Source organism: Gymnoscopelus microlampas (assembly GCF_963454915.1).
Source record: "Gymnoscopelus microlampas genome assembly, chromosome: 14".
NCBI lineage: Eukaryota > Metazoa > Chordata > Actinopteri > Myctophiformes > Myctophidae > Gymnoscopelus > Gymnoscopelus microlampas.
The window spans coordinates 9084371-9106427 of NC_139951.1; the positions used below are offsets into that span (position 1 = coordinate 9084371).

Genomic DNA, 22057 nt, shown 5'->3' on the forward strand with positions numbered 1-22057 from the left:
ATTAGAGTATGATTTAACAAAACAAATATCTTACATTTACTCTATTAATTTACTCGATTTAATTCATATAGTACTATTTACCCTATTCATTTACTCTAGTCTATAATTTCTATAAATTATTAAAACATTTAAATTATTTACTTACATTTTAAACATGTCTACCTTTGTATGTCAAATGAGAACAACGATTGTACAGACAATATATGTTTTTATTGTCCAAATGGAACAGTGCAACACATTAAACAATAACAGTGTGCAAAATGACATTTAAAAATGTCTGCAAAAACAAAGCTTCAAGCCAATGTTCAGTAACAGGGGTCTCCCTGTCTGGAGTGAAAAGAAATGAGTTTGTTAAATAGCTGGAGAGACAGGGAGACCCCCGTTACTGAACAGTGGTTTTCAACCCCTTTCATATCAAGGTCCACTTCAACAATAATTAACTCTTAGTGTTAAGTGTTAAAGATCTGTCGATCCATTTGGTTACCAGCTCTACATCATTTTGCTTGGGACCACCCGGTACCACTGGTTGAAAACCACTGCACTATGACACCTTCGATTGAACTCTGCATATGGGTAAGCAGCAGTCTAACAAACATTTACAAAGAACAATTATGAGCTCTTAAAATGAAAATCATTACCATACACACATTTTATAGTGCTAATCAATAAAGGCTGTTGACAATAACACATTTTAAATTCTAAACTTTTATGTAAACATAAACACTTTTTAACTGCACTCTTATGTAAAGTGTTAAAGATCCATAAGGATCCATTTGGTTACCAGCTCTTCATAATTTTGCTTGGGACCACCCCCTGAAGGACCGGTGGTCCCCGGTCCACTGTTTGAGAACCACTGCAGTATGACGTATACACTCAACACCTTGAATTGAACATTTATAAAGAATAATAATGAGCTCTTTAAACATTACCACACATACACACATTTAATAGAACCAATCAATAGAGGCTGTTTGAAATACTTTTCCAAAAGTGTTCTTAACTTGTGTGTAAACATTAACACTTTTAAAATCTGAACTTTTATGTTAACATTAACCCCTTTTAACTGCACTGCAATATTTAATGTAAACATTAGAATAATAGCTCCCTTCCCTTATTAAGACAATAAATGTACTTTTTGGCAGGTATAAATCAAATATCAAAATACAATGACCTAACCAATCACAAGAGTTGAGAGAGAGCTATTCCCATGACAGAAAATGTATGTTGACTTGCCACTGTTTCAACATCAAAATAAATCAACCTCCAGTGGGTATACCCACATTCAGACAGCATGTTCAGAGCATGTTTCTGATCAACAATCAGAAACTACATACGCAGACATTCTTTCAGTCTCTGAACCTTTGCTGTAAGCCGTCCAGAGTCCAGCTGAAGGAACAGCTTCTGAAACACCTCAAAACTATACTTGAGTTTCTTGGGGTACCTCAGGTCAAAAGCATAAGTCAGTCCCAGAAGATAGCAGCAGGCTCTGCTCACATCCCCGAGATCTTTGAGGACGGTGATGCCCTCAATCACGATACCGACATCTCTTGCGTCGCCTTCACCTTGGTTCCGCAGCTGGTAGATTGCCATCACCTTCTGTGCCAACTCCGCTTCCACACTGGCCGATGCATCCTGAGAATATTGTAAAGACAATTGATTAGAGCTCACTTTCAGGCTGCATGTTACCAGACAAGGACACAGATACACACTAAGCAAACCAAATTGCTTTTACACATGCATTGCAGCCTTGAGTGCATCTTGCTATTACCAAGTTGGGCTGTATGTGAGAACACAATGTCTTAATCACAACCTGATTCTCTGGACACTTTCCCATGAAACCATCCATAATCACATTCGTTTTTTAAAAAAAGCTTAATTTTACTCACTTCAATGTTCACGATCAATTCATTTGCATGTTCTCCCAGATGGTCCATTAGGCATCGGATGACGACCTCTCTGGTTTGCTGAATGGGGATTCCAGTCTGCAGATATAGCAACAATAAATTAAATATTACTTTTCATATTCAAGCAGGGTGTTTCTTTATTGCATAAACTTCAAAGGCTGGGAGACTGTCCTTAATCTTTATTAAGACTTCTAGCAGGGAATGAACAGGAGAGTATTGCACGGGATTAAGATGAGTTTAGGATACATTCATATATTATAAAGTAATTGGTGATTGTAATTGCATTGCATTGCATTTCACAAGAGAGAAGTGTGAATGAGACAGATGGGATCATAATTAAAACAAGTATTAACTGAATAGGTAGGCCTAAATGTTTAATACCTGAAGTAGAACACTCATTTGAGCACGATGTCTCTCTCCTACAGCACCCTTCTTTGACTGGAACAGTGACAGCAGTTTGGCGGTATGGTGGTCCAACATGGCCATGAATTTTTGTTCGAGATTCAATGAGGTGATCATCCTGAATTCGGCACCGACCTGAAAGACAGAAATGAGGGATTGAGAGATAAAGAACACATTGTGAGCTTGTAGATTAGTCATTTTCCACATGTTCATGTAGAATAGATGCTAGGGTGCAACGGGTTAAATACAATGTAAGTGGCTGTTACATGCAGGACATGTCATTTTTGTTGACCAAACCAGCAATACAATTTACTCACTTGTGAAACATTAAAGAAGGCAGGCCATCTCTCCTTGAAGTCTTTGACAGACATCTGCTGGCTGATAACATCTTGTCTCCTATGTGCAAAGGTTCTGCACATCAAGTCCTTGATGACTGTGCTGTTTTTCTTCTTTGATTCCTCGATTAGTTGGTGTCGGTAGAGCTCTTGCTGTTCCTTATTGTCTCCTGTGGGATAGTCTGGGAGATACATCACTTCTCCTTTCCGTGCTTTCTTTACATTCTTTGCAGGTTTACGGTCACTAGGCCTCTTGTTCTTTAGAGTGTTGCAGCTAACCTCTGAAAATCCAAGACCGCTGAGCTTTTTCCTAAAATTGTCCATCTTGTCTCTAAGAGTCACTTTCCATAAAAGCCAGCCATTACGAGATGTGTCTGTCAGACATGGGTGCTTCTTGACTAAAGCCTCTGCAACTGCTTCTAGTTCCAGGCCTGAGGGGTAGGGTTTGTAGCTGTATATGTAGTCTGCCAATTTTGCCCTAATGTCCCCGTTGATCCTAGAACTTTCGAGCAGAGTACCATTCGAGGCATATTCTTCATTGGCATTCTTCAGTACTGCCTCTGTTGGCACAGAGAAAGGTGGAATGACGATTACACTTGGCCACAAGTCCCTAGCAGGGCTTAGTATAATAGTGTCTCCCGAGCCTGATGATCCCTCGGTCTGGTCATCTGACCCCGTATCAGTACGAGGGGATAGTATAATAGTGTCGTCCGATCCTGATGCACCATCTCTCTGGATATCTGACCATGTATCACTAGCAGACACATAGCTTGTACTCGCCTGGTTATCTGGAGAGAATTCAAGTACTATTGATGGAGCGATTAAAACTCTGATTGTCCCCCTGTTTCCTATCTGGTCGGTGGAATGAAGTGCAAAGAAATCACCAAAGCCTACATCCAAGTACTCTAGAGAGAAACACTCAGTGAGTCCAAACGTGTCCTTGACAGTCTTTTGCAACTCTTCTATAGTGCTGGGTATTCCTGATGGCAGTGTAAGCTTCTCACTCCGTTGTTCTATTATAACCTTCAAGGCAACCAAATCCATCTAGGCAAAACAGAAAAAATACAAGAAAAAAAATAATTATTGCAGGTGTTTGACAGTCATTCTCCTCCCACCCCTAAAATGGACAAATGTGGCGCTTCAACGTAACCATGCGTTTGCCTCCCACACAATAGGCTGCCAAGGGATATGTGTCACCTAGTTCACCATGTTGTATCAGGGTCATTCTCCCAGAGTATTCCAAACTAAATGACCTAAAATGTTCATCATACTTGCCGTTAAGTAATTTCACAATGAAACTGAGATTTCTGTCTACAATAATCTGTGAAATCTCAACAAAGTCAGGGAGCCCACCAGTTGTTCCATAAGGCAAAACCATACCGGCAGCATATTTAGTTCCATGGTGTATCACAACATTGGTCAAGTTCACAGTGGTTTGTGTTGGATAAACTTTCTTGAAAGCCTGCTGTATCCCCAAATCAAGTATTTCTAATGGAAGAGCTGATATTTTAGTGACACATGTTGCAGGCTTTGCATTTGCTTGTGAATGATAAGCCATCATCCTTTGGTGCTTTGAGGCAAGTGACAGCGATATATTTATGAAGTTGTTTGTGTATCTAACAACTCTCTTAAAAAAAGAGTGTTTTGCCTCAAAGCGAAAAGTCCAGACACCAACTAAAGGACCAAATGCTCTTATCAGTTCCGGATAATGCTCCACAAAATGGTGCTTTGGAATTAATTTTTGCTCTGGGAAAACATCCAACAGTCTGCGGCGATGTTCTGATATCAATGTGTCTAGATGGCAAATTCTTTCCTCAGTAAGAATGGGGGATACTACAAGCTCAGTAATATCTTTTAAGATCATCAGAACTTGCCAAGCTGGATCATCCTGTGGTACTTTTGAACCAATAATGAAAGGTAAAATCCTTAATAATGTCCAATTTTCATGTGCATTCCCACCAATATTTTTGTTTTTTGCAAATTTTGTAGGGATTGGTTGGGGTCTATCAGTCTTATCAGTCCACTCGTAAGGAAACTCTGTTATGGACTGGTTAAGTTCTGTCAAGGTGAAATACTTGTTGCGGATGAACACATTAAGACATAGCGCCAATTCCTTTGGAATTATACCTTCAAAAAAATCGTGCAAAACATCTGGTGGGTACCCTGTTACAAAATGAAAATGGCTCAATTTTTCAGTTATAGGACAACCTTTCTTCACACCAAAACAGTGTCCTTGAGCAGGATTTTCTTTTACAGACCCAACATGTAAATCATAGTTCTCTTTTGTTCTTGGTGGAAAAGCTCCAGAACACACTTCTTTTTTCTGATATTCAGAATGTTCCCCAATACAAAATCTACAGATATAGTGTCCATTAAAGCTTTCTACAAGTCCACTTAAAGAATGAGCGCCAAGATTGTCGGCTGAAACACAAAACACAGTACCTCTAATATTTCTACCAAGCTGAGGCAAAAAAATACCTTCCTTCTCCAATGTTGAGAGGTCTTTTAAGAGAGGCTCCAGCACAGTTTCGTAGCCAAATTTCTTTACGTCGTTTGCTTTACAAAGAATGGCCAAATTAATTGAAGTTAGCTGTGATCTCAGCTCAGATGGTAAATCAGCAGGTTGCCAGTACACGGCTGTGATTTTGTGTTTTTTCCGGGAAGTTCCAAGAGGGTTGCAAGTCTCAAAATCATCTACATAAAGAATAAGGGGAATACTTAACTCTTCATTAGCATGAAATTCATTTTGCTTGAAATATTTACCATCACGGAAGGATGACAACTGTGAAATGTTTGAATGTCTAGTCAATACATTGTTAAGAATGTCTTCATTTTTCAACACTTGTTGTAAGGATGGGAGAAGGGGCACATACTGAAAGCTGCGGTTCTCATCTCGATCCAAAACATACTCTACTGGCTCAATTAAACTGAAGTTTTCCTTAAAATATTTCTCCCTCTTATGCTTTGAGGAGAAGGGACCCTTTGACCCAAGGGCTACATTAAGAGGATTAGAGTGAAACAATTTGTCAACCAATTCACTGACAGTAGCTTCATCAACAGCACAGCTATTCTTAGTAAAAATATCCCCAATTAGCTTCGGAATACACTGAGTTGATGATGTGCAGATAAACTGAAGCTGTTCCACCAAATCATCAATGCATTGCCTAGAGACATTGTAGATGCTGTCCAATTTTAACAAGAGAGAACCAATATTTGTCTCAATGTCATTTGTAGTCGAAGTAGTCTTTTCACAATCCAACTCTAAGGCATCTATGTCCTCATCATCATGAGATTCCAACAGTGGAAGGTCATTGTCATTTTCAATACAGACTGGAGGTATTGCAATCACTTCAGGCTTAAAATCTTTCAATGAATAGAATTTGTGTTTTCTACTTTTGTGTGTTGCATAAGCCTGATACGTGTTAGCTGTGGAATCACATCCATCAAAAACACATTCTATGGTTTCAAAGTTTTTCAAGTGGGAATTAATATGTTGAAAATAGTCTTTTGCATTAGAAGAGAATGAGTCACAAGTTTTACATCTGAGAGATTGCACAACTTCACACTCTTCAGTTTCGACAGTATTGTGGGTTCTATGCAAGTGTGTGCGCAGGCCAGACCATGTCTTAAAGGTGCAAGGACAGTTTAAATGAATACAGGGAACTGAATATCCATGTCCAAATGTACCGTGATTCACTCGATAATGCTTGAGAAGTGTCCCTTTTGATGAAGCCACGAATGTGCACAGCTTACATCGCCATTCCATAACCTGTAAAAAAAAGAAAAAGAAAAAAGAAAGAAATTAAAACTGATTGTAATGCTACTCTATAGATGTTCTCACCATACTCTACCATATTTACTTTACATTTCTGTTACTTCTACTCCATTAAATAAAGCATTTAACAGCTTTAGTTACATGTTACTGTGCAGATATTATTATGAAATATGGGGTTGAGCACAAAAAAGAAAAACATACATAATAAGGCTAGTTTGGTTACAGATGATGGAGCTGGACTTACTAGGCAGACAGAGATAGTTTCAACCCATAGCGTGCTTCTTTCTTGCACAGCAGTTGACTTGTGTCTATAGTAAAACACACACACACACACACACACACACACACCATTAAACATTAGCCCATGCATGCACCTTTTTTTTTTTACTTCTACTCCACTAAATACAGCATTTCACAGCTTTAGTTACATGTTACTGTGCAGACTGTATTATCAAATAGGGCTTTGAGCTTAAAAAAGGAAAAATAAACATACATAATAAGGCCAGGTTAGTTAGATGCTGGAGCTGGACTTGCTTCTTTCTTCCTCAGCAGTTGCTGTAGTCGTGTCTTTAAAAATATAGAAATACACACACACACACACACACACACACACACCATTAAACATTAGCCCACGCAAGCACCTTTACAACCACATTGCCACCCCAACACAGGCTTATTTTCTACCGTTTATATCGGTGATTTCCCGTTGTGGGCGCGTATGAACCATCCAGTTTAACTTTGATAAACAAATGAAAGTTATGGAGGCGCGCGCGCGCGGGGGCGATTTTACCGCTTACCACGCTTTGCATCATGGCCGTTGTAGTTTACTTTCAGTGAGCCAACAATGAGACGCAAGTCAAACGAACTACACACCACCAAACTAGCCCCGTTGTCGTCACTTCCTATATCCACGCAAGTTAACATGGGAAATGTATGTTGATAGTTCTGGGTCCACCTCAGCCTGGCTTTGAGCAATTCCTCACAATTTGCCGTTTACGTCTACACAAACGTTCAGATTTCAAAATAAATGTGCTTACTGGGCTCACGGATGTTACAATATTGTATGCTCGAGCAAAATTACCCGTATTTTCCGTATTATTTAATAAAAAGTATTTTAATCCAATCGGTTGGACATTTTCTCAGACCTTTGACCATTGCTTTCAACGATGCGACCCTATCGGTTGGGAGACGTACTGCACTCTGATACATAAAACGTTTTATAGAAAATGGCCGTCGATTGGATTAAAATGTTTTTTATTGAGTATTACAGAAAGATACTGGTAATTCTGCTATAGCGTGCATTATTGTGACATCCGTGAGCCTTGGTTAAGCACTTTTGAAATATTAACGTTTATGTAGAAATAAGCGGGAAATTGGGAGGAACTGCTCAGAAGTTGAAACAGATCGTGGGGAACCGTCATGGCTACGTCTGAAGGAACGCTTTATACACCATTAAACTAAAGGCGAAATAGCAAAGTCCGCATCAACACACTGTAACACGACGCACAGGTCCATTTGGTTAAACTCTCAAGACCGCCACCCGGCCCAGAATAACTGTTAGCAGCAGACCACTGAAGTTAGTTTCACTGTGAGTTTAACTAGCAGGAAAAACTGTAAAGTAAGAAGGTATTCCTGAAATTATACCATATAAAAACGTGATATATGCTACAAGACACGGTCAATATTCAATTAACATGTACTTACCACCAGTACTGCTGCTCTCTTCTCTTGTTATTTGTTGAAACAATGGCGAAAGTCTGGACGACGGACTGACAGCAGGTACAAGAAGATTTCCCATAAAGGATAGCAGTTTGGGCGCATTTAGAATTGCGTCTGACGTCATCACGTTCAGTGTGACATCTACTCAATTTATTAGGTTATTCTTACTACAGATGAAGAATATTGAGTTGGAATGAGTAATAATTATATTTATTTAAACTGATTTGTATAATTACTCCATTCTCAAATATTATGATGGAAAACTACCAAAACAGATTGGGTATATTTCATAAATATAATCAGTTTGTCAAATACCATTTTATTCTCATGACATTAACTAAAATAATAATGTACATCTTACTCAAAATCAACAGTTAGATTTTTACTCTTTTAGTTTGGTTTGTCCAACTCAAACAATCACGTACATGATATTCACTGATTTTATTGAGCTTATATAATTGTTTCTAATAGTGATATTTACATGGCCACTGATTTATTTACAACAGTGTAGGCGACCGGGGGTTTCACACAACATAATAAAAGGACCAAAATTAAACCCAAAACCAGGGCTGACGGTCAGGAGGTGAAACTACACCCAGGCAGAGCCGCATTAACCGCGGAACTTAGTGGAACTGGCGTTCCACGGCCCGCAGCCTGCAGGGCCCTGTGAGAATTGTGTATTTAATTTTTGTGTATTTAAAGAAAAAATGTTGATTTATATTGGTTAAATAGAACCGAAATAGACCGAATTAGACCCGAATTAGACCCGAAAATGTTTTGATTTTGTGGTGTTCCACGGCCCTGAGGGGTCTTAATGCGGCCCTGCACCCAGGCAAAGCAGCAGCGTTGTTCCTCTTCACCAAGCCCTGGAAACACAAGCAGCAGTATCAGCAGTGGCGTCGTTAGGGGTGGGCTTCGGTGGCTATAGCCACCAATGTTTTATCCAAAGCCACCAATAAAAAAATAAAAAAAATTAAAAGTTTTTTTTTATTTTTATTTTTTTATATATCTATCACCCTAACCTACCCCTAACCCTAAAACCGAAATAAAGTAACCAAAAACGGGGGGAAAAGCACCCAAATCCGCGGAAAAAAACGCACGCGCGCGGGAGGAGGGGCACATGCACGCGCGCTGCGTGCACGTGCATGTTCCCGTTGCCTGCGGGGCTAAGCCCCCGACCTAGTAGAGACCTAGCGACGCGTCTGAGTATCAGCCCACTATTCAATAGTGCTTAAGATCAATGAGACAAAACAGAGACAGACACATTTAAACCTACCGCGACATTCAACTGCAAAACGCACAGTTAATGCCCGCGGACACACTTCTCTGCGTTGTCCAGTCACACACACACAGCCAGGGGTAGACAGACAACCTGAGGGAGAGGGACACAGGGACTAAAACTACATAAAACAAACCGTCAAGTTCATGACCAGAACATACTATATGCACTGCAGGCTGCTCGCTAAACAACAAGATAGAAGACATACCAGCACTGATACATAGTGACAACAAACTAAACTGCAGCCCAACAGGCCAGCTTTGTTTGAGGAAGTTACACGCTCAGTGATGAAACACACACGACAAGCACGGCAGCTGAAGCCAAACGGGCCAGCTTGGCAGTGGTTGTAAAGTAACTAAGTACATTTACTCAAGTACAGTACTTATGTACACTTTTGAGGATTTTTTACTTTACTGGAGTATTTCCCATTTCCAATACTTTTACTTCTACTCCACTACATCTCAGAGGCAAATATTGTACTTTTACTCCACTACAATTATTTGACAACTTTAGTTACTAGTTACTTTTCTGGTTTAGATTATTATCACAAAACAACTTTAACCACTTCAGTCCTATATACATTTCGGCCTTTGAAAATATCCGATCTACAAGCTCACAATGTGTCGCATCGCGACACATTGTGAGCTTGTGATATTTTCAAAATATTTGTTATAATTTTTTAATACATTTTGAACTTATTTATTACTTATATTTTGATGCAAATACTTTTGTACTTTTACTCAAGTAAATTTTGATTACCGGACTTTTACTTGTAACAGAATATTTCTAATCAAAGGTACAGATAGAAATACTTGCGGTAATCATTTTGTGAAGGACACACCAATGAATGAGGATGTTTAGCTAATTAACCCATTCAATCCAGGAACACATCTGTGTCATTGTAGATATATTTGGCTATTCAAAAATAGCAGATCTACAAGCTCATAGTGCAGAGTGCAGCGCTATGAGCTTGTAGATCTGCTATTTTTTGAAAGATCTTGAAAATGTGTGCAAATATTTGAATATATTTTTAAAGTGGACATTTTTAACTCAAATCTTTGTTTCTGGGGGGTCCCTGGAACAAAACATTTTGAGACGGGGGTCCGCGGCCAAATACATATCTCAAAATGTTTTCCAAATCCTAACAGTATGTTGCTATATGCAGTGGTGCTCCAACTTTTCCATGTCAAGGACCCCCAAATAGATATGTTCTTGGCCACGGACCCCCATCTTAAAATATGGTGTTCCAGGGACCCCCAGAAGCACAGATCAGAGTTAAAAATGTTTGCTTTAAAACATATATATATATTGAACGTTTTTTACAAATCTTCAGCGATTTTTCAATATATTGAAGATCTAAGCTCATAGCGCGGCACTCGGTGCCGCACTATGAGCTTGTATATCTGCTATTTTTGAATAACCAAAGAAATCTTATAATGACACAGATGTGTTCACAGTCTTAGTGGATTAAGTACAAAAAAAGAACACCTGGGGAGACAGACAGACAGACTCCCTTTTGAACAGAGATAAACAAGCTCTTTCATTGAATAGGAGCTCTAAGGTCTCTATTTAGATATGGAGAGAGACTTTATGAAACACATGCCTGTGAAGCACTCCTAACATTGATAAAAACATTCTTACGGTGGGTGTAGATTCTCTATTTTGACATGATAGTAGAGTGCTTCTCAAACGTTTTAATTAGGGCTGGGACTCGATTAAAAAAAATAATCTAATTAATTAGAGGCTTTGTAATGAATTAATCTAAATTGATCGCATGTTTAATCGCATATCAATATTTGACCTGAGAAGCAATTTCTTTTCAGTTAAAACAGATTTTGGTATATGAGTGAATCAATGAGTGAATACACAAGTTTAAAAAATAGTTCTGCGCACAACCGTGTTTTTTTTATCCACGCTTCCATCAGAGAGTTTTTTAAATCTAAATTTCCCATCCACTGGGCCAAGCAAAGCAGTCTGATCGGCTTCTTGTCCCATTGTGTTGCACTGGGGTGTGTTGGCTGTTGGTTGGTGCACTGGTATGATCGGTACGCCTGAAACTCGTCCAGTGAAATGCGATAAATTTTTTTAATCGCGTTAATTTTCTGTAATTAATTAATATAAATTAATCAGTTAAAGTCCCAGCCCTAGTTTTAATTAAAAGGATCTACAGTTTGGTGCAAATTTAGGCCTGTTGCCTTTTAATTTGAAGGACCCCTATAACTTTGAGAGTGTAAAAATGGAACCAAATGGACCCACAAGGGTCCATTTGGTTCCATTTGTACACTCTCAGAGTTACAGACCTGTAAGGGTCCATTTAGAACCCTCTCAAGGAACCCAGAGGGTCCCTGGACCCCACTTTGAGAACCACTGGTCAGATAGTATTCATTATATTGTCAAATGTGTGATATAACAGTAATAACAACAAAACTATAATAACAGCACATTATTGTGACTTACTGTATGTTACTGTTTTACAGTTCAAACAACAGCTGTAGACAGGATGGCCAGTGGAACCTCAGCTTCCATCAGAGGTGAGTTCTATTAAAACACATGAAACCAGCAAAATGACACTGGTTTAGTTACATCTGTGATCTTTATTAATATTATATTTATGTATTTATCCAACCAGGCAAGAACAGAGAACCAACAGAACTGAGAATTGTTCTGATCGGGGGAAGAGATGGATATAAACCCAGTGGAAAGAGTTCAGTAGGAAACATCATCCTGGGCAGAGATGTTTTTGAAACAAACAAAAGAACAGTCAAGAGTGTCATGAGACAAGAGGTAGTGTCTGGTAGACAGGTCACTGTGGTCGACACTCCAGGATGGAGATCTGATCTACCCCTAGATCTGACCCCAAAACGGACCCAGTTAGACATCCAGCAGAGTGTGAATCTGTGTCCTCCAGGAGGACCCCATGCCTTTGTCCTAGTGATGCCATTGGACAACCCATATGTAGGAACAGATATGTCAGTAGAGGAGCATTTGAGTCTTCTCCTCAGTGACCGAGTGTGGAAACACACTATTGTAGTGTTCACTGTAGCTGATAAAAACAAAATGAGACCTGATCTCATTAGATCTGACCCCAACTTAAGATATCTTACTGAGAAATGTGAAGGCCGCTTCCATGTTCTTAACATTAGTGACAGAGGAGATAGAAGTCAGGTCACAGAGCTGATGGAGAAGATAGATCAGATGGTGACTAGTAATGGTTGTCACTATGAGACAGAAAAACACGTCTCAGAGGAACTGAAGGAGATGGAGAGAACTATCAGCAGAAGAGCAGAACAAAGGAGGGCAGACGCTCAGAAACAAACAACTGGAAAAGATACTGGTATGTTTTGTTTTACTTTAATAATGATAATATTTCATTAATCTCTGCCAGGAGGTTTATGAGTTTCTGTCTGTCTGTCTGTCTGTCTGCCTTCTCTCTTGAATGTGTGTGTGTGTGTGTGTGTGTGTGTGTGTGTGTGTGTGTGTGTGTGTGTGTGTGTGTGTGTGTGTGTGTGTGTGTGTGTGTGTGTGTGTGTGTGTGTGTGTGTGTGTGTGTGTGTGTGTGTGTGTGTGTGTGTGCAACATATCACTACTGTTGGGCAGAAACCTCATATCTCCATATTTCAACTTTTTTATCTTATTCCTTAAATGAATGCCTTACTTTGTCACACTACAGTTTCACACAAAAGTAGCAAAAATATCAGATCTACAAGCTCACAACACGTTGCATCGTGACGAGAGGGAAGTTGTTAATTCTGTCTGAGGGTTTTATAAATATTTAACCAGTGGAAAGCTTTAACCCATTAAGACCGGATCTGTGTAAACACTTTAACCATTATTTTATACTTGCTATGAGCTTTTAGATCTGCTATTTTTTTAAATCATGAAAATTTGTGCAAATCTTTGAATATATATTTTTAAGAGAACATTTTTACCTCAAATCTTTGCTTCTGGGGGTCCCTGGAACAAAATATTTTGAGATGGGGGGGGTCCGCAGACAAATACATATTATTTTGGATGAAAAAAGTTTGAGAACCACTGATATATAGCAACATAAGTAAAACAAAATAAAAACTGTTAGGATTTAGAAGACACGTGTAGAATTCCCAGAAGCAAAGATTTGAGTTACAAATGTTTGCTTTCAAAATATGTATATATATTCAACGATTTTCACAAATTTAATGTTCACGATTATAAAAAAATAGCAGATATATAAGCTCATAGCGCGGCACTCGGTGCCGCGCTATGAGCTTGTATATCTGCTATTTTTGAATAGCCAAAGAAATCATAAAATGACAGATGCGTTCCCGGTCTTAATGGGTTAACAAGAGCTTGTGACTAAATAATAATTACATTACAGTAAATACATTGGAACACAGGCTGTTTTTTCTATTTCATATCAAGCAGTGTTCATTTTGCCGACTAAAACTATGACGAAAAATGTTCATCCACTACCTTTTACACTGACGAAAAAAAAAAAAAAACATGAAATAAAAACTAAGCTATGATGACTAAAACTAGAACCAAATATATTTACAATTTCGTCAACAAAGAAAAAAAAGAATGACTACAATGTTAGATGGAGGGACTGGTGTTCTTTCATGTCATTTTATTATGTCATTCTACAAGCTCACAACACGTCACAGACTTGTTGTGAGCTTGTAAATCGGCTATTTTGGGCACACAGCTAATTATAAATCAGGCATTACAACGCTATCACAGCCCGCTAAAATACATATTTTTGTTGTCTAAATTAACTATAGATCTAGTTGACTAAAATCCTATGATACTAAAACTAAAACTAAAACATTTCAAATTACTTAAATATGACTAAAACTAAATGGAATTTTATTCTAAAGACTATGACTAAAACTACAAACTAAAACTGATGACAAGTAATGGTTTTGGACATACAAGGTTTCCACCCGACAATGAGGATATGTGAAAAATAAATGGAGGTACTTCCTGGTTCTACTGGCAGTTTGTACTAGATAGATGAAGCTGATCAGTCCTGCACACACGCACGCACGCACGCACGCACGCACGCACGCACGCACGCACGCACGCACGCACACACACACACACACACACACACACACACACACACACACTGTTGCATGAGTCTAGTCTAGGTAGTAATGTACATTATTATTATTCTATGATGTCTCCTGGTGGATATTTGTTATGAACTGTACACTGAACACACCTTTCGGCTGTTAATATGTTCAGCACTTTCATTATTAGATATTAAGAACAACATATAGACCCGGACATTTTAGCCTTGTTTCTTAATCATATCAATGGCATGCCTAATTTGTGCATGTTGTTATGCTGTAGGTGATCATTTCCATACAAATCTACAAGCTCACAACACATTGTGTTGTGAGCTTATAGATCTGCTATTTTCATTATTTGTTGTGTGATGAATTGTGAAATAATTAAATGTCTTAAGTGGTTAAATAAGAAGCTGTCAAAGTGAAAGTAAACAATCTTTTTCTCTGACAGGACTGAATGACCTCAGGATTGTGTTGTTGGGAAGGCAGTATTCTGGGAAGACTTCAGCAGGAAACACCATTCTGGGAGGAAGTGGTTTTAAAGCTGGTCAGAGGTCAGTGCAGTGTGAGGTGAGACATGGTGAAGTAGCAGGGAGACATGTGACAGTGGTGGACTCACCAGGCTGGTACTACAACAGTCCACTACAGGACACCTCAGAGATGGACAAACTGGAGATCCAGAACAGTGTGTCTCTCTGTCCTCCTGGACCACATGCTGTTCTTGTGACGGTTCCTCTTGATGAAGCATTCACCAAAGCACAGAGAGTAGCATTAGAGGAACACATGACACTTCTGTCACAGAGCATGTGGAGTCATGCTATAGTACTGTTCACCAAGGGAGACTGTATGGGAGACAGAAGCATTGAGCAGCACATTGAGGCTGAAGGAGAAGACCTCCGCTGGCTTGTTGACAAATGTGGGAACAGGTATCATGTCTTCAACAATCAGAAGACAGATGACACTCAGGTCACAGAGTTGCTGGGGAAGATAGAGGAGATGGTGACAGGAAACAGAGGTGGACACTATGAAGATGATGGAGATGTTTCAGAGACGTTGTCAGAGAGGAAGAAGATCACAGAGGAACATGTCCAGACATTCCTGACCAAGACACAGAGACAAAGAACTGCTCTGAAAGCTCTGTTTGAAGGTGATGTGTGTGTGTGTGTGTGTGTGTGTGTGTGTGTGTGTGTGGTGTGTGTGTGTGTGTGTGTGTGTGTGTGTGTGTGTGTGTGTGTGTGTGTGTGTGTGTGTGTGTGTGTGTGTGTGTGTGTGTGCGCGCGCGCGCGTGCGACCACGCGTGTCTGTCAGTGTGTCTCTCTCTCTCCTTGACCTTGATTTTTATATTGATTAATAATGTATATTCTACATTAACCACTTGAACCCTAGCATCCCTATTCTGAGGGGAACATTGGCCAAAAACAGCAGATCTACAAGCTTGTAGATCTGCTATTTTCGACAAAGAGGTTTGGTGTAGACAGAGGGGGGAAAAAGAGAAGACCAAGTACAGAGTCACAGGTCAAGTTTACTCAGTATTGAGGGTTTAAATGGTTAAATGTCTGAAAATACACATTAACATGAATCCAACATATTAATAGATACGATAATGTATAAACAAACATTCATTTACACAACATTGATGATAGTGTCAAACTAATCTATGAAGCTATCTATGAAATCTATGAAAAAGTTTAATCTGCAGCATAATTGTATCATGTATTGGGGGTCCCTGCTTCATTTCTCTATCAGCTAAGGGGTCCTTGGCCTGAAAAACGAAGAGCCCTGTTATAACGTATGGTCGAAAGTAACTAACTAATTACATTTATTCAAGTACTAATGCAAATTGAGATAAATAATACATGATAAGCAATACATACATTAGGAGCATCATTAGATTAAGACTGAGTGCCGCGCTATGAGCTTGTATATCTGCTATTTTATAAAAATTGTGAAAATGTTTTTCTTTTTTATATATATATTCTTTTACTCAAATCTTTGCTTCTGGGGGGTCCCTGGAACAACATATTTTGAGATGGGGGTCCGCGGCCAAATACATATCATTTTGTGGTCCTTGACATGAAAACCACTGATATTTTAGCAACAAGTTTTTTCTTCGAATTTTTGTTATAGGATTTAGACAATTGTAGAATCCCCAGAAGCAAAGATTTGAGTTAAAAATGTTTGCTTTAAAAATATATATATTCAAAGATTTTCAAAAAATCCCATGATTTTTCAAAAAATAACAGATATACAAGCTCATAGCGCGGCACTCGGTGCCGCGCTATGAGCTTGTATATCTGCTATTTTTGAATAGCCCAAAGAAATCTTAAAATGACAGAGATGCGTCCCAGGTCTTAATGGGTTAAGTGAAAATGTCTATGCAGGACTTTTACTTTTAACAGTATCTGTACACTGTGGTATTTTTTACTCAAGTAAAATATTTGAGTACTTCTTCCTCCATTGAGCTGATCTAATGACCAACAGATTGACACATTGGTGATTTAATTCATGTATGTTCAACTCATTTGCATAATTGATCACATAATATTCAGTATAACTTCAAATTATTGATTCATTTTTTTTACTGTTCTGTGGTCAGTGTTGTTGCAGAATTATTATACATGTAATAACTCATTTAGCTGAAGCTGTGAATCCAATCCTAAATCAGTGTAAAGTGAACTAATGCTGTGTGTGTGTGTGTGTGTGTGTGTGTGTGTGTGTGTGTGTGTGTGTGTGTGTGTGTGTGTGTGTGTGTGTGTGTGTGTGTGTGTGTGTGTGTGTGTGTGTGTGTGTGTGTGTGTGTGTGTGTGTGTGTGTCAGGAGAACATCAGAGTCTACCAGATGTGAAGGTGATGTTGGTTGGTGGAGAACAGGATCAGAGGAGCTGGGCTGGAAATCACATACTGCAGAAGGCTGTGTTTAAACGAACTCCATACAAGGTGAGTAATATATGAATGTGATGTTATATTGAATGACTTCACTCAAAGTAAGTAAACAGTAAAGTGATCAAATATGTTTTCTGAAGATAATGTAAAAGTATCTGCTGTCATGAATGTTCATTGATCATATGATCAATGAACTGTCAGTGATCAATACACACAGATGTTCATTTTCAAATGAACATGGAGTCCAACACATGTAGATTCTCATCATGTCTGTAATCTTTAATGCAAACCATGACTGTGTGTTAGCTCGGTGGTTCTCAAACTTTTTAATGTCAAGGACCCCCAAAACGATACATTTTAGTCACGGGACCCCCATTTGAAAAGATATGGCAGGCAGGGACCCCCAGAAGGGAAGATTATTATAGCTATAGCAGTGATTCTCAACCATTTTAACTTCAAGGAGCCACAATTTGATATGCATTAGACCACTGGCCCTCGTTTGATGGCATTTTTGCCCGTGAGGGTTCATTTGGTTGCACATTCTCTGAGTTAAAGACCCATAAGGTCCAATTTGGTTCCTAACTATCAATCATTTGGCTGGGTGCCCCCTAGAACATACATGGGCAACTGGCGGCCCGGGGGCCACATGCGGCCCCCACTTTCACTTAATGCGGCCCACAGGTTAATATCGGATTACTGATATATTATTGATTTCAGCTGTTACAATTCCAAACATGCAAACATGACCCGCTTTAATTACTTCAGTCTATAGTAGTAGCTTAATGTCTTTTTTATGTCCAATGTATTTGTATTTAAGTTCATAAAGTTAACATAAGTATAACTAAATGCATTTGAAATAAAATGGAAATGTTACTTTTCAGGATTTTCATTCAAAAATAGCAAAAAAAAAATCTGGATTCCAATTCAAAAATAGCAAAAATAGCAGATCTACAAGCTCAAAACGCGTCGCGCTACGACGCGTTTTGAGCTTGTAGATCGGCTATTTTTGCTACTTTTGTGTGACATGAATTGCGAAAAAAGTTAAAATACGGAGAGACAGTTGTTAGGCTATATGCAATGTGGCCTTCTGGAGTGAGTGTGGAAATATAGTGGCCCTCTACATCATCAAAGTTGCCCACCCCTGCCCTAGAACCCCCTCAAGGACCCCTGGGGGTCCCCGGACCCCACTTTGAGAACCACTGTGTTAGCTACAGTACAGTACAGTAACACAGTAACAACAGAAAACGAATCAATTTATTTATTCAAAACAATAATACCTATTTGATAATCGATTGTTAAATAAAATCACACATTAATAATCATTACCTATTTTGAGCATGTCATTGTAGGTTTAAAGTTTCAAAAACTTAAAAAATATATATTGAAAGTTTGAAAATAGACGATCTACAAGGTCACAACGCATCGATTCGCGTCACGTTTGGAGCTTTTAGATTTGCTATTTTCACTATCTTTGCACAATACTGTTCTGTGATGAAGTATAAAATAACCCTTAGATGGTTAATACATTTGTTGATACATAGCATTTCTTCATATTAAAAATAATCCACACAAATCTATTATTTTATTTTTGATTTTTATTTTTTTTATCTATAATTTTTATCCCACGATTTTGTAACCCACATTTTTTCACCCAGTGCCAATTGCCTATGTAATCCTGGGCACTACCTACCCTCTGCCAGCCTAGGGAGAGCCCAAGCTGAAGCTCATGCCTCCTTCAATGCATGAGGAGCAAGCAGGCCGCTTCTTATCACCCGACAGGGGGGAGTTTCCCTGGTTGGACATAGCGCGTGGAAGGAACACGTTATTCCAACCAGTTCCCTTCTCCTCCATCAGGCGCCCCGGCTGACCAGGGGGAGGCAGTATAGTGACCAGGATTACTACATGTTTTTGTGAGGGTATTAACTACCCTAGGAGACACGGGGAGAACATGCAAACTCCACACAGAGTAGGCCCCTTCACCAACCCCACCTAGGGTATGGGCGCCGATGACGTGGAGGAGAGAACACGCCCCCAGCGCCCACAGCTTCCCTGGCGGGAATCGAACCCAGGACCTTCTAGCTGTGAGGCGACAGCGCTACCGACTGCACCACTGTGCCCCCTAAAAAAATCTATTATTTGATTAATTGAAAAAGTCATCGATAATAAATTCTACAGAAATAACTCATATTTCTTTGCAGCCCTAACTGTCTCTGTTATTTATTCTGTTTACTTCCATACAGTAGCTCTATGCTGGTACTGAATACTGATTATTAACCTGTGTGGACAAAATACTCAACCCCAGTATTTGAGTCAAAGTATAGATACTCCAGTTCAAATATTTACTCAACTACAAATGAAAGTTGAGTAATGATGCTCTCTGTTTAATAAAATGCTCTGAACTTCCCCTGTGGAGAAGGTAGAATGTCAAATTCACTTATACACACCTGTACGTCAAGCTTTCAAACACAGAGTTTCAACTTTTAGAGCTTTTTTCAGTTTCAGAAGTCAGATTATGACATGATATTAATCCCATATTACTGTGGCATTGTTATGCAAAGTGATGGAGAATAATATATTAAGTGAGTTCATTTCTGGTAATCTTGAAGAGGAACTCAGTGAAGACAGAATAGAGTGAATGTTTTGATTATTATGACTAACATACAGTAAACTTCATATTCCAGGAGTTTAAAACCCAGACTAAACTGACAGAATGTGTCAGAGAACAGAGTGAAGTTGCTGGAAGAAAAGTGAGTGTGGTGAACTGTCCAGACTGGTCGACTACACCTCCATCACAGAAGATCAAAGACGTCCTTCTACACGGTGTGACTCTGTGTTCTCCTGAACCCCATGCTGTCCTGTTGACTGTTGATGTCAGGTCCAGTTTCTCTGAAGCTGACAGGAGATCAGTGGAGGAACACATGGAGCTGCTGGGGGACAGAGTGTGGAGACACATTCTGGTTCTGTTCACAGAAGGATGGTGGCTGGGAGAGAGACGTGTTGAGGAGTACATAGAGTCTGAAGGAGAACCTCTGAGGTGGATCCTGGAGAAATGTGGATACAGATACCATGTTCTAAACTCCAACAACTGGGACATTTCAGTGGGACAAGTCACAGAGCTGATGGAGAAAATAGAAGACATGGTGATGAGGGACAGAGGACGCTTTGGACCGATGTCACTGATTAAAAGACTGAAAGGAAGAACAGAAAAAGAATGGAAGAACAGAGAGCAGGAGATGATAGAGAGGATGTTGAAGTCTGTGGTGACGGAGCCAGAAGAACCAACCCTGCCAGCTGTCCGGAGAAGGAACAGCATACAGCATCTTCCTCCGAGTAGTGAGTATCAATATCCTGTCTGCAGCATTGTGTGTGTGTGTGTGTGTGTGTGTGTGTGTGTGTGTGTGTGTGTGTGTGTGTGTGTGTGTGTGTGTGTGTGTGTGTGTGTGTGTGTGTGTGTGTGTGTGTGTGTGTGTGTGTGTGTGTGTGTGTGTGTGTGTGTGTGTGTGTGTGTGTGTGTGTGTGTGTGCGCGTGAAGAGATGATGATGTGTAAGAGGTCAAGGTCAAAATGACATCATGGTTCATATGTGAGGAATAGAGACATGTAGAGATGTTGTGCTGGGCTGCAGGGTTTTCACATCCAGGTGTGTTTTTATTATCATTGTAAATGTCTTGCTGTCTGTTGTCTTCTGTTCCAGTGAGTGGTGGAACACACTCTTCAGGATATGACACCACGAGTGAAGCTCCTACCCAGACTGATGCTGATGTAAGAGTGAGAGATGAAGATGTTTCATAGATGAAACTTTAGGCTTGATTTATACTTTGTTACTTGCTGGTGTCACGTGCCAAAGTAGCAGATCTACAAGCTCACAACTAGTGATGGGCATTGTTGTTCTTTTCAGTGTACTGAATCATTCAAATCAGTTCACTAGACTGAGCCTTTGAGTTTTGTACAGATGAAAATTGTATTATTTTGAACATAATTTCTACATTGATTGGTGTTGTAATCAGTTTAGGTTCATTTAGGTTTAGAGAGATTTTATCTTGTATATATTTCCTTTATGTTGTTAGCAAATAAGTCAGCTTTAAGTACAGAAGAACATGTATCTAAACTAGAGCCAGACCGATACAGTAAATCATCAGGCTGAAGTTTTTCCAGTCAAGGACGACATGTTGCTGGGGAACATCTCACTTTCTGAAATCTCTATTGGTCTAAAAGATCACACATGGGTCACTGGGTCAGGCTCTGATCTAAAAATGTTATTTATACATAATCTATAGATTTACACCTATATCAGCTTTTATTGAAGACAAAATGTATTTCCTCATTAGTACAATATTTGTACAAGCTCAAGTTTATCGACTTATGTTTTATGTTGTTTGTAACAACAACACTTTTCTTCCAGCTGTATATTACTGTACACTGTTCTGTTTCATCTATCAGGAAATAAATCACTGCTTCATGTAAAAGTACAATACTGGAAATGATTTTGTTCTAATCCTTTTTACTAAAATATGCTATCTATGCCAATGTAGACACACAGTTTTGGTCAATTAACAGAGGTAAAGGTGTGTGTTTTCATCAGGGTTAAGTACATTACCCCTTCTGGTATAAAGGACACAAACAGTTGTAGTTTGAAATAGGTGACATTTGCTTCAGATGCACCCCAAAGACTCAACGCCAAACACCTATAAAAGTGCTTTACTGCTACATTAAC

At 39.2% G+C, this 22057-nt stretch overlaps 2 protein-coding genes across 3 annotated transcripts; one reads left to right on the top strand and one right to left on the bottom strand.

Annotated features, from left to right (window-relative positions):
- Positions 1 to 439: 439 nt before the first annotated feature.
- On the bottom strand, positions 440 to 8176 carry LOC311060434 (uncharacterized protein). 2 transcript variants are annotated; one of them, XM_084078613.1, is made up of 8 exons: positions 8121 to 8176; positions 6910 to 6983; positions 6661 to 6724; positions 6329 to 6410; positions 2624 to 3685; positions 2286 to 2441; positions 1887 to 1982; positions 440 to 1632 (listed from the first exon to the last, which is right to left on the bottom strand). In XM_084078613.1, the coding sequence occupies exons 5-8, from the start codon at positions 3683 to 3685 to the stop codon at positions 1327 to 1329; spliced, it is 1620 nt and encodes a 539-aa protein (XP_083934739.1). In that variant the 5' UTR covers positions 6329 to 6410; positions 6661 to 6724; positions 6910 to 6983; positions 8121 to 8176; the 3' UTR covers positions 440 to 1326. The 2 variants fall into 2 exon arrangements, with proteins under 2 accessions (XP_083934739.1, XP_083934740.1); XM_084078614.1 differs by lacking the exon at positions 8121 to 8176 and adding an exon at positions 7101 to 7157.
- A 3738-nt stretch (positions 8177 to 11914) lies between these two features.
- On the top strand, positions 11915 to 21768 carry LOC311060022 (GTPase IMAP family member 8-like; the record flags this gene model as incomplete). Its single annotated transcript, XM_084078146.1, has 5 exons — positions 11915 to 11945; positions 12044 to 12748; positions 14914 to 15609; positions 20009 to 20677; positions 21038 to 21768. The coding sequence occupies 5 exons, from the start codon at positions 11915 to 11917 to the stop codon at positions 21133 to 21135; spliced, it is 2199 nt and encodes a 732-aa protein (XP_083934272.1). The 3' UTR covers positions 21136 to 21768.
- Positions 21769 to 22057: the final 289 nt, after the last annotated feature.

What these genes read in the sequence shown, in the direction of transcription:
- LOC311060434 (XM_084078613.1), bottom strand. Translation starts at nt 3,685, where the DNA reads ATGGATTTGGTTGCCTTGAAGGTTATAATAGAACAACGGAGTGAGAAG. An exon ending in AAATGAGTGTTCTACTTCAG is followed by an intron (nt 1,983 to 2,285) that starts GTATTAAACATT and finishes CTATATCTGCAG; the next exon opens with ACTGGAATCCCCATTCAGCA. An exon ending in AATTGATCGTGAACATTGAA is followed by an intron (nt 1,633 to 1,886) that starts GTGAGTAAAATT and finishes CAATATTCTCAG; the next exon opens with GATGCATCGGCCAGTGTGGA.